At 45.6% G+C, this 12586-nt stretch overlaps 1 protein-coding gene across 6 annotated transcripts in view; it reads left to right on the top strand.

Moving 5' to 3' along the window:
* The window catches only part of HNRNPH3 (heterogeneous nuclear ribonucleoprotein H3), a 45751-nt gene extending 33883 nt beyond the window's left edge, over positions 1 to 11868 (top strand). The window contains exons 1-12 of one of the 6 annotated variants that reach the window (XM_063961587.1): positions 5137 to 5257; positions 5982 to 6075; positions 6553 to 6708; positions 6801 to 6944; positions 7301 to 7439; positions 7764 to 7981; positions 8121 to 8201; positions 8829 to 8941; positions 9060 to 9195; positions 9348 to 9464; positions 9536 to 9625; positions 11594 to 11868. In XM_063961587.1, the coding sequence (XP_063817657.1) occupies positions 5997 to 6075; positions 6553 to 6708; positions 6801 to 6944; positions 7301 to 7439; positions 7764 to 7981; positions 8121 to 8201; positions 8829 to 8941; positions 9060 to 9195; positions 9348 to 9464; positions 9536 to 9625; positions 11594 to 11676 (1356 nt within the window). In that variant the 5' untranslated portion in view covers positions 5137 to 5257; positions 5982 to 5996 and the 3' untranslated portion in view covers positions 11677 to 11868. Of the gene's footprint in view, positions 1 to 5136; positions 5258 to 5283; positions 5351 to 5432; positions 5529 to 5981; positions 6076 to 6552; positions 6709 to 6800; positions 6945 to 7300; positions 7440 to 7763; positions 7982 to 8120; positions 8208 to 8828; positions 8942 to 9059; positions 9196 to 9347; positions 9465 to 9535; positions 9626 to 11593 lie in introns of those variants that run through there. The other 5 variants (XM_063961583.1, XM_063961588.1, XM_063961585.1 and 2 more) reach the window with 5 other exon arrangements.
* The last annotated feature ends 718 nt before the right edge of the window (positions 11869 to 12586 follow it).

Raw genomic sequence — 12586 nt, 5'->3', positions numbered from 1 at the left:
TGATGATGCGTGGGTTTCCCCCGATAGAAAATTATTGGCGGTATACCCTTTCCCGCCAGAAGTTAGGGCGCGTTGGGAAACACCCCTTAGGGTGGATAAGGCGCTCACACGCTTATCAAAACAAGTGGCGGTACCGTCTCCAGATAGGGCCGCCCTCAAGGAGCCAGCTGATAGGAGGCTGGAAAATATCCTAAAAATAAGAATTTACTTACCGATAATTCTATTTCTCGGAGTCCGTAGTGGATGCTGGGGTTCCTGAAAGGACCATGGGGAATAGCGGCTCCGCAGGAGACAGGGCACAAAAAGTAAAGCTTTAGGATCAGGTGGTGTGCACTGGCTCCTCCCCCTATGACCCTCCTCCAAGCCTCAGTTAGGATACTGTGCCCGGACGAGCGTACACAATAAGGAAGGATTTTGAATCCCGGGTAAGACTCATACCAGCCACACCAATCACACTGTACAACCTGTGATCTGAACCCAGTTAACAGTATGATAACAGCGGAGCCTCTGAAAAGATGGCTCACAACAATAATAACCCGATTTTTGTAACTATGTACAAGTATTGCAGATAATCCGCACTTGGGATGGGCGCCCAGCATCCACTACGGACTCCGAGAAATAGAATTATCGGTAAGTAAATTCTTATTTTCTCTATCGTCCTAGTGGATGCTGGGGTTCCTGAAAGGACCATGGGGATAATACCAAAGCTCCCAAACGGGCGGGAGAGTGCGGATGACTCTGCAGCACCGAATGAGAGAACTCCAGGTCCTCCTTAGCCAGGGTATCAAATTTGTAGGATTTTACCAACGTGTTTGCCCCTGACTAAATAGCCGCTCGGCAAAGTTGTAAAGCCGAGACCCCTCGGGCAGCCGCCCAAGATAAGCCCACCTTCCTTGTGGAATGGGCATTTACATATTTTGGCTGTGGCAGGCCTGCCACAGAATGTGCAAGCTGAATTGTATTACACATCCAACTAGCAATAGTCTGCTTAGAAGCAAGAGCACCCAGTTTGTTGGGTGCATACAGGATAACAGCAAGTCAGTTTTCCTGACTCCAGCCGTCCTGGAACCTATATTTACAGGGCCCTGACAACATCTAGCAACCTGGAGTCCTCCAAGTCCCTAGTAGGCGCAAGGCACCAAAATAAGCTGGTTCAGGTGAAACACTGACACCACCTTAGGGAGAGAACTGGGGACGAGTCCGCAGCTCTGCCCTGTCCAAATGGACAACCAGATATGGGCTTTTTTGAGAAAAAAACCACCAATTTGACACTCGCCTGGTCCAGGCCAGGGCCAAGAGCATGGTCACTTTTCATGTGAGATGCTTCAAATCCACAGATTTGACTGGTTTTAAACCAATGTGATTTGAGGAATCCCAGAACTACGTTGAGATCCCACAGTGCCACTGGAGGCACAAAAGGGGGTTGTATATGCAATACTCCCTTGACAAACTTCTGGACTTCAGGAACTGAAGCCACTTCTTTCTGGAAGAAAATCGACAGGGCCGAAATTTGAACCTTAATGGACCCCAATTTGAGGCCCATAGACACTCCTGTTTGCAGGAAATGCAGGAATCGACCGAGTTGAAATTTCTTCGTGGGGCCTTTCTGGCCTCACACCACGCAACATATTTTTGCCACATGTGGTGATAATGTTGTGCGGTCACCTCCTTTCTGGCTTTGACCAGGGTAGGAATGACCTCTTCCGGAATGCCTTTTTCCCTTAGGATCCGGCGTTCCACCGCCATGCCGTCAAACGCAGCTGCGGTAAGTCTTGGAACAGACATGGTACTTGCTGAAACAAGTCCCTTCTTAGCGGCAGAGGCCATAAGTCCTCTGTGAGCATCTCTTGAAGTTCCGGGTACCAAGTCCTTCTTGGCCAATCCGGAGCCATGAGTATAGTTCTTACTCCTCTACGTCTTATAAGTCTCAGTACCTTAGGTATGAGAAGCAGAGGATGGAACACATACACCGACTGGTACATCCATGGTGTTACCAGAACGTCCACAGCTATTGCCTGAGGGTCTCTTAACCTGGCGCAATACCTGTCCCGTTTTTTGTTCAGACGGGACGCCATCATGTCCACCTTTGGTATTTCCCAACGGTTTACAATCATGTGGAAAACTTCCCCATGTGGATCAATACCGGCTGACCTTGAAGCAGAGGTCTTGCTATCTCAAGTAGTTCTACGACAGCACGGGTGGATTCTAAATATTCCAAAACCGCAGCTGTTTCCGACGACACGTCTGCTGTTCCTAGGGATGATTCTGGACACAGTCCAGAAAAAGGTGTTTCTCCCGGAGAAGAAAGCCAGGGAGTTATCCGAGCTAGTCAGGAACCTCCTAAAACCAGGAAAAGTGTCAGTGCATCATTGCACAAGGGTCCTGGGAAAAATGGTGGCTTCTTACGAAGCGATTCCATTCGGTAGATTTCATGCAAGAACTTTTCAGTGGGATCTGCTGGAAAAATGGTCCGGATCGCATCTTCAGATGCATCAGCGGATAACCCTGTCTCCAAGGACAAGGGTGTTTCTTCTGCGGTGGCTGCAGAGTGCTCATCTACTAAAGGGCCGCAGATTCGGCATTCAGGACTGGGTCCTGGTGACCACGGATGCCAGCCTGAGAGGCTGGGGAGCAGTCACACAGGGAAAAAATTTCCAGGGAGTGTGATCAAGTCTGGAGACTTCTCTCCACATAAATATACTGGAGCTAAGGGCAATTTACAATGTTCTAAGCTTAGCAAGACCTCTGCTTCAAGGTCAGCCGGTATTGATCCAGTGGGACAACATCACGGCAGTCGCCCACGTAAACAGACAGGGCGGCACAAGAAGCAGGAGGGCAATGGCAGAAACTGCAAGGATTCTTCGCTGGGCGAAAAATCATGTGATAGCACTGTCAGCAGTGTTCATTCCGGGAGTGGACAACTGGGAAGCAGACTTCCTCAGCAGGCACGACCTCCACCCGGGAGAGTGGGGACTTCATCGGGAAGTATTCCACATGATTGTGAACCGTTGGGAAAGACCAAAGGTGGACATGATGGCGTCCCGCCTGAACAAAAAACTGGACAGGTATTGCGCCAGGTCAAGAGACCCTCAAGCAATATCTGTGGACGCTCTGGTAACACCGTGGGTGTACCAGTCGGTGTATGTGTTCCCTCCTCTGCTTCTCATAACCAAGGTACTGAGAATTATAAGACGTAGAGGAGTAAGAACTATACTCGTGGCTCCGGATTGGCCAAGAAGGACGTGGCACCCGGAACTTCAAGAAATGCTCACAGAGGACTCATGGCCTCTGCCGCTAAGAAGGGACTTGCTTCAGCAAGTACCAGGTCTGTTCCAAGACTTACCGCGGCTGCGTTTGACGGCATGGCGGTGGAACGCCAGATCCTAAGGGAAAAAGGCATTCCGGAAGAGGTCATTCCTACCCTGGTCAAAACCAGGAAGGAGGTGACCGCAAAACATTATCACCACATGTGGCGAAAATATGTTGCGTGGTGTGAGGCCAGGAAGGCCCCACGAAGAAATTTCAACTGGGTCGATTCCTGCATTTCCTGCAAACAGGAGTGTCTATGGGCCTCAAATTGGGGTCCATTAAGGTTCAAATTTCAGCCCTGTCAATTTTCTTCCAGAAAGAAGTGGCTTCAGTTCCTGAAGTCCAGAAGTTTGTCAAGGGAGTATTGCATATACAACCCCCTTTTTGTGCCTCCAGTGGCACTGTGGGATCTCGACGTAGTTCTGGGATTCCTCAAATCACATTTTAAACCGCTCAAATCTGTGGATTTGAAATATCTCACATGAAAAGTGACCATGCTGTTGGCCCTGGCCTCGGCCAGGCGAGTGTCAGAATTGACGGCTTTGTCTCACAAAAGCCATATCTGATTGTCCATTCGGACAGGGCAGAGCTGCGGACTCGTCCCCAGTTTCTTCCTAAGGTGGTGTCAGCGTTTCACCTGAACCAGCTTATTGTGGTACCTGCGGCTACTAGGGACTTGGAGGACTCCAAGTTGCTAGATGTTGTCAGGGCCCTGAAAATATAGGTTTCCAGGACGGCTGGAGTCAGGAAAACTGACTCGCTGTTATCCTGTATGCACCCAACAAACTGGGTGCTCTTGCTTCTAAGCAGACGATTGCTCGTTGGATTTGTAGCACATTTCAACTTGCACATTCTGTGGCAGGCCTGCCACAGCCTAAATCTGTCAAGGCCCATTCCACAAGGAAGGTGGGCTCATCCTGGGCGGCTGCCCGAGGGGTCTCGGCATTACAACTCTGCCGAGCAGCTACGTGGTCGGGGGAGAACACGTTTGTAAAATTCTACAAATTTGATACCCTGGCTAAAGAGGACCTGGAGTTCTCTCATTCGGTGCTGCAGAGTCATCCGCACTCTCCCGCCCGTTTGGGAGCTTTGGTATAATCCCCATGGTCCTGACGGAGTCCCCAGCATCCACTAGGACGTCAGAGAAAATAAGATTTTACTTACCGATAAATCTATTTCTCGTAGTCCGTAGTGGATGCTGGGCGCCCATCCCAAGTGCGGATTGTCTGCAATACTTGTACATAGTTATTGTTACAAAAATCGGGTTATTATTGTTGTGAGCCATCTTTTCAGAGGCTCCGCTGTTATCATGCTGTTAACTGGGTTCAGATCACAGGTTGTACAGTGTGATTGGTGTGGCTGGTATGAGTCTTACCCGGGATTCAAAATCCTTCCTTATTGTGTACGCTCGTCCGGGCACAGTATCCTGAGGCTTGGAGGAGGATTATAGGGGGAGGAGCCAGTGCACACCACCTGATCCTAAAGCTTTTACTTTTGTGCCCTGTCTCCTGCGGAGCCGCTATTCCCCATGGTCCTGACGGAGTCCCCAGCATCCACTACGGACTACGAGAAATAGATTTATCGGTAAGTAAAATCTTATTTTTTGTGCCCTGTCTCCTGCGGAGCTGCTATCCCCATGGTCCTGACGGAGTCCCCAGCATCCACTTAGGACGTTAGAGAAAGGTTGTTATCATTCATATCTTCTAGCATGTCTCCCAGTGTGTACAGGGATTGCGTCACATAAATAGGAAGTAGTATTGTCTTTGTGTGGCCAGATACGACAGTTTAGTATCTGTGCAACGTCACTTCCGGCCTAGCGTTCCCGCTCTTGAGGCTGAGCAGGTGTGACGTCAGCACGCAATACGTCTCTCGCCCCACGCGTGTGTGTATGAAAGGAGTGTCCGCGGCTCGGCCTGTCCCTCATACAGCGCGTATACCAGCACGCCAGGTAAGCGCCGTCGGCTGCGAGAAGTCCCGGCCTGTTCCAGGTGGTCACCGGGCGTTCGTTCCCCCGGAGCTCTCTTCTAGTGGCAGGATACGGGTGAGGGGGTAGTGCTGCGTATATCGCTGTGCCGGCACTCGGGCCACTGCCGCCATTTTGTGACCGCGCTAACTACAATGCCCCGCGAGCGTGTCCGTCATGGCCTACTCGTAACCGGCGCTGCGGGAGCTATGCCGGGCGGGTTGCGCGTTGTACACGGGGTTTCAGTCGTCATGGGGTTGGTGGCGCTTTATTCATTAGTACACATGCTATTGTAAGGTAGAAGCCGCCGGAGCCTCTTCCCGCACACGGCGCAGGGCTACAGGTAGCTGTAGTGTCCCCGATGTCACTCCGGACCCGCTATGCCCGCGCTGTCTCCGTGCGGCACGGCACGGCCCAGCAGCGCGTAGTCGGGTTATGATAGCGGCTGTTGCCCCGGGGTTGGGGGACGTGTGTACAGGTTACTATGGCAGCTGGGCAGCCCTCACTCTATAGGCGGCTCCGTGCTGCTGCGTGAGTCGTTACACGGGACGGGGGGTGAGCTGTGCTGCTGCTGGGTTACATGGGGGGTGGTTGTGCTGCTGCCGGGTTACACGGGTGTGAGCTAGTTGTGCTGTGTTACGCAGGTAGGGGTAAGCGCAACCACATGCTGGTAAGAGATTTATTGTGCAATGTCTCCCGTTGTCCTTAGGATCTGTAAGGAACCATGTCAGATGAATGCATTGTGAGAGTCCGTGGATTGCCTTGGTCCTGCACTCGGGAGGAGGTGTTGGAGTTTTTCTCAGGTAAAGTGTTTTTCATAGTGAAACTGCACATTGCTTGTTCTGGTGTGGGTTTTTTTTATTTTTATTTTTGTTTTATAGACCAGTTAGAAGTAAGTAAACTGAATATAAAGAAATTACGTTTTAATTATGGCTTTCCAGTGCATAAGATTTTATTAGCCCATTATGTTTTACTGTCAGTGTGGCATTTGGCAAAGTAGAAGCTTTTCGTCACCTAACCTTAAATCTGCAAATAGGTGACCGTGAAACTGTCTGCTCATAACTTAAACTCATTGTAAAAACAAATGATAGGATTTGAAGAGAATTTATCCTATAAATTGTGGTAATTGCGCTACTGCCACCATTTTAACTTGGTTAACAGTCACCCTGTAGCATTCACTGTTCTCTAACTGGCACATCTGTTGCTAGATTGTAGCACTGGTTCAAGTAGATAACAAACCTTTTATTAAAGCAACAAATGAGCCACTCTTATACTTGCAGAGTGTTCTATTGCTGATGGAATTGGTGGCATTCACTTTACAATGTCTAAGGAGGGCCGTCCCAGTGGGGAAGCGTTCATTGTACTGGATACTGAAGATGATCTTAAAAAGGCATTGGAGAAAGACCGTAAATATATGGGCCATAGGTACATTGAGGGTAAGGATCGCTCACCTAATTATTATTACTGAAACCAATTGTGATGTTGCTTTTAGCAACAAGTGGTTTAACAACGTGTCATGTATTTGCAGTTTTCAAGTCCAACAATACAGAGATGGAATGGGTATTAAAACACAACAATACTGGTGATGCAGATGCAGCCACTGATGGAACTGTCCGGCTTCGTGGGCTCCCGTTTGGTTGCAGCAAGGAAGAGATTGTGCAGTTTTTCTCAGGTGATTTTAGTTTGATAACTTTTTTTTTTTTTTTATTTTTTTTATTTAATTTTTTTTATAATGAAGCCTTAAAGCGTTCAGTTACATACTTGGGACATAAATCAACACAGCTCTTCATAATTCAAAAGCCATTGCTAGCTGTAATTAACATGTTTAGTTATCTTAGTATGGATTTGGTGTACAAGTGTTTCTTCTGTGGATATGCTAACATTGCGGGGTGGCGGGAGAAATCCTAGCATGATTTGAGCTGCTGTTAGGTTATTGGGATCTTACATTTTGTTAGTATTGTTGAGATGGGTTTGTTTCAGCGTTTAACACTGTTCCCCTTATTGGGGTTATTTGTCCTTGGGTTAAAGGGTTGAGAATCGTGCCAAATGGGATAACATTGACGATGGACTACCAGGGGAGAAGCACAGGGGAGGCCTTCGTGCAGTTTGCTTCAAAGGAGATAGCAGAAAATGCTCTGGGGAAACACAAGGAAAGAATAGGGCACAGGTGGGGATGGACAGAACGGGATGGTTATATTTCTGTTTTGTTTTTGTTTGTTATTTTTGGGCTCCATGGTGGTGGGAGGGGGTTCTGATTTATAAGAAAAAATGTTTTTCCTTTTATGCAGTCATTAAACAGTGCAAAGTGGTAACTACTAATTTCTCTTCAAATACTTTCTTTAAGAATCAGCTTTCCATTTTCTGACTTGTTTTATTTTTAACCAGACTGTACAGTTTTTATTGCTAATTTGTGCATTGGAGCCACTCATTGTTGGGTTTAATTTGTTTAGTTTATCCGTACTGATTTATCCTTTTTACAACTCCTGTATAGATACATTGAAATATTTAAAAGTAGCAGAGGTGAAATCCGTTCATCTTACGATCCACCACGAAGAATGATGGGACAGCGTCCAGGTCCGTATGACAGGCCGATGGGAGGTCGTGGTGGTGGTGGTGGTGTCGGCGGCGGCGGTGGTGCAGCTGCTTATTATGGAGCTGGTCGTGGTAACATGTATGACCGTATGCGTGGCGGAGGAGGTTATGGAGGTGGTAAGTGAAAATTAAAAAAAAAGTTTAGTTCATGGCTAATGCTTACTTAGTCTACAATAACTAGTATTGTGCATTCTCGTATACTTGAAGTTTGTTTTTCATGAAACTGCATATAATCTTGCCTTGTTCCATTTCTAAGGTTATGGTGGATTTGATGAGTACAGTGGTTACAACAACTATGGCTATGGTGCAGATGGTTTTGACGATCGCCTTAGAGAAGGTAGAGGTATGTATTTGACAGTGACGTGCGGTGGGTTGAGGCAGAGCCTTTCCTGTCATACTTACGCTTGTACCAGAATATTGACTGTAGAAAGTATATGAAAAATACAAACAATAGGTTTGAAATATATTCTTTGCATTATTCTAATCATTTTTATAGCCAAAACTCTGGAGTAAAAAGTCTATGGCAGGTGAGGCAGTGCCTCACCTGTGTATCCTTTCCACACATCTCTAATCCAAACTCACCAGATTTCCAGGAGCTTATACTACTGCACCTGTGTATAATGCCCAGGTGTACCCTTTGGCTCATATTTTGTGTAAATCTGGCTCTGGTGCTAGCTAGTGCCTCCTTAGCCTTTCAGCTCACTGCACGTCCCTGGTATTTGAGCATGTATGTAACATAATGTGGTTTCTTACAAGCCACTTGTGCATTGACCTATTTAGCTGCATGAAAAAGTCTTGTTTGCATGTGTACCAGCAGTGTGCATGAACCATTTCAATGCGCCTCCTTTCTCTGTTAAATCTGTGCATTCTCTTCATATTTACAAGCAAATGTATTATACATATAGTTACTGTGGACGGTTATGCTTGATCTCCCAATGACAATGTAATTTGTATTACTGCCTAGGTCTTCCACAAGGTTACCCTGGAGCAAGTGAGGCAGGCACAGGATTTCACAGTGGACATTTTGTTCATATGCGTGGATTGCCTTTCCGTGCAACAGAAAGCGACATTGCCAATGTAAGGATTTTTAGAAACCTTTTTGATATCTTCTGGATTAAAAACCTGGTTGTCAGGCCCTTTGGTTGTATCTTGTGGTAATTCAGATTGACTATTAAAACCAAATTTCTTGTTGTAGTTCTTTTCCCCACTTAGTCCAATCAGAGTTCACATTGACATTGGTGCAGATGGAAGGGCCACTGGAGAAGCTGATGTGGAATTTGCAACACATGAAGATGCAGTAGCAGCCATGTCTAAAGATAAAAACAACATGCGTATGTGGATTTGATATTAAACCTTTCTTCACTATTCTTTGAATTAAGTTCCATCTTTCTTGATCTGTTTGATTCAATTGGCAACATTTTGTTGTCTTAGGAACTGTTTGGTCCATTTTCTTGTTATACTGAGCAATCTAATTCTATTTCAGAACATCGATACATTGAGTTATTCCTTAACTCCACGGCTGGTGGTGGTGGTGCTGGAATGGGCACTGGGATGGGCACAGGAATAGGATGTTACGGCAGAGAAGCATTAGGTACCGAAGGTTTGTCATCTGCAAATTACATTTGATAATTGCAGTCTGTAGTTTTGTTAAATACGCTGTATTCTCCCCAGATGGTGCAGGATATGGTGCGGTAGGCAGAATGGGCATGACCGGAAACTATAGTGGATGTTACGCAAATCCAGATGGGCTAAGTGGCTATGGTATGTATTGGTCTCCATAATGGTTGTTTCCAGTCTTGTTCTAGTCTTGATAGAGAGATTATTTTTTATTATTTTTGGTGTTTCCTTATTCCTCTGCCTCTCAAGTCTTCTGTTAGTAAGACTCTCAAAGTCCTTGCTAAAATGAACACCGTTGCGCATATAAGGGTGTGCTATATGAAATCTGCATTTTATAGATATATTATCCAAGATTAATTTCTCAGGAGGGGGTTGTATAAAATCAACTGGTCTCTATTAATGTCTAAAAAGTACTCAACACCTGATTTCAAAAAAACTGTTAGCCTTGCATACCCTATAAACACAATTAATACAATTTAAACATTTATTAAAACCTTCAATATAATAACAGAGAGCGCATCATAGTGCAGTAATTTGAACACCACCACTTTTGTGCTGAAGAAAATTGAGTGAACCTGTACCATAGAGTAGGTTTTCAAAAGCTTATCTCCTGTCTTTAGCTGGTCCACACAGCATCAGACGGCATGGAGATTTTTTTTCACAAGTTTTAATGGGAATCCAATATACACATACAATATAAAACAGAATAAAAACACTTGGTGTAAATCCGTTTAAAAACAATGGTATAAAAGTGCCTGTACATCAGAAAAAAGAATAGCTTATCTGAGTTTGCATATGGCAATTCCAACATGTTTCGTCCAGGAAGGACCTGTGTATCAGACTTCCTTCTAGACCAGTGATGTCTAACCTTGACACTCCAGTTGTTGAACTACACGTCCCAGCATGCCCTGCATCAGTTTTAGCATGGCCAAATAGCAAAACTGTACAGGGCATGCTGGGATGTGTAGTTCAACAGCTGGAGTGTCAATGTTAGCCATCACTGTCCTAGACGAATAGCGTTGGTTTTGCTGTATGCTGACCTTCAGATAAGCTTGTTATATTGCAGATTAAGGGGAGTTGGTGTGGACTATAAGGAGGAGCTTGGCTGTCCCTTTAAATAGTGGATTTTCCTGGCCAGTTTTCTGATACCCTGTCCACACTACCCAAATAACCCGGTATCGACCTGGTATTTTGCCAGGTCGACACAGGACACTGCCAAATTCCTTGGTCGCTTGATGATTACCGGGTCAGACGCAGTGTGAACGAGTTACCTGGGTCGATGCGACTTGGTACCCATTCACAGCATAGGGAGAGGCGGCACGGATATCTCCTCCGCCCCTGATGCCTTTGTCCCCCGCCCCGGATGGCAACCCAACCCGGCATATTGTAAGGTCGTGAAGCCACCCTGTTTGGACTGCAGAGGTCCAATGCCAGGTCGCACCCTTGAAGGACCCATATCTAATTCCCGCTGCGACCCAGCAATGGCAATCTGAACAGGGTATTGGTAAAAAAAAAAATTAAAATATCAGTCCGTGAGGTTTTTTTATTTGTGATGCATACTGGCTATTGCCAAACCATTCTATACATGCATGTAAGTGATGACCGCAGTGAAATGATAGCGTTATCCACTGAAAGAGCCCACATACTAGAACTACCTACAAAAGATGCAAATCTCTCTAACTCCCCGGCAGTCCTAGACCAACTATTTTGTACATACACTTAAGATCTAAAAAGTGGGTAGATCCAGGATGCTTTTACTAACTGTAGCTTCAGATCTTCCCTGCAGTATGCCTGAGATTTTTAGAGGTTATACGCTGCTTATTCTGTATATGACCTCCATTATGAACTACCATAGATGTATAGGTTGCCTTAAAATTCTTTACCATTTAGGTCTTGGTTTTTTGTTTTGTTTACTGTCTCATGCGTTCTAGCCAAATTGATAGTAGGGTGTCTGTGCCTTTACAAATGTAACAATCTGTAGACATCCAGATGCCCTACTATCAATTTATGTGGCTAGAACGCATGAGACATTAGATTGTTACATTTTGTAAAGGCTTTAGTAAGTTTTTCACTGTTTTATATAAAGCTTTATGAATATACTTCTCTTTGCAGGAAGGGGCAATTCTGGAAACAGTGGGGGCTACTTCGGGCAGCACGATAGCATGAGTACAGCTGGATGGCGTGGATTGTACTAGCAAATATTGCTTTGTCTAGAAGAATGTGGAAGAAAGTGTTAGTTCTGTTTTTGTGTTTAGCTCTTGTACAACAGTTTGTACAAGGAAGTTGATCTTAAATTTTTAGTGAGCGGAGTACAGTGGACATTGTTACTGTAGGATTTAATTTGTTTGGATGCAAACATTGACTTTGAATAAATTTTTTTAATCAAAGGATGTCTCCTTTTTATATACAGTGTTAACTGAAATTAGAGTTCATAATGTAGCTGTTTACACTGTGTGGTCATTCTGTGGGATGAAACATTCATCTAAAGACCCATCTATTAAGCTGAGATTGCTGGTACACTATGGGGGAGATGTTTATCATACCTTTAAGGGAGGACACGTGGACGTGTTGCCCAAAGCAACTTGACAGACTCTGGCTAGTGTTTGTACATTCTATTGGCAACTTCTTATTTAGACGGTTTGATAAATGTACCCCTTGTGACTTTAAGGTCAACAAATGACCACCACTGGTAGAACATCAAAGTATTTGAAAGTGCTTTGGACCCTTTTTTTTTTTTTCTTCTCTCTGACGTCCTAGTGGATGCTGGGTACTCCGTAAGGACCATGGGGAATAGACTGGCTCCGCAGGAGACTGGGCACTCTTTAAAGAAAAATTAGGTACTACATCTGGTGTGCACTGGCTCCTCTATGCCCCTCCTCCAGACCCCAGTTAGAATCTGTGCCCGGCCAGAGCTGGATGCACTTAGTGGGCTCTCCTGAGTTCACTATAAAAGTATTTGTTAGGTTTTTTATTTTCAGTGAGATCTGCTGGCAACAGACTCACTGCTACGTGGGACTTAGGGGAGAGAAGCAAACCTACCTGCTTGCAGCTAGCTTGTGCTTCTAAGGCTACTGGACACCATTAGCTCCAGAGGGATCGAACACA

Source organism: Pseudophryne corroboree, chromosome 3 (assembly GCF_028390025.1).
Source record: "Pseudophryne corroboree isolate aPseCor3 chromosome 3, aPseCor3.hap2, whole genome shotgun sequence".
Lineage (NCBI taxonomy): Eukaryota > Metazoa > Chordata > Amphibia > Anura > Myobatrachidae > Pseudophryne > Pseudophryne corroboree.
Note: the sequence above shows the minus strand (reverse complement) of the source record. Positions and strands in the feature narration are given on the sequence as shown.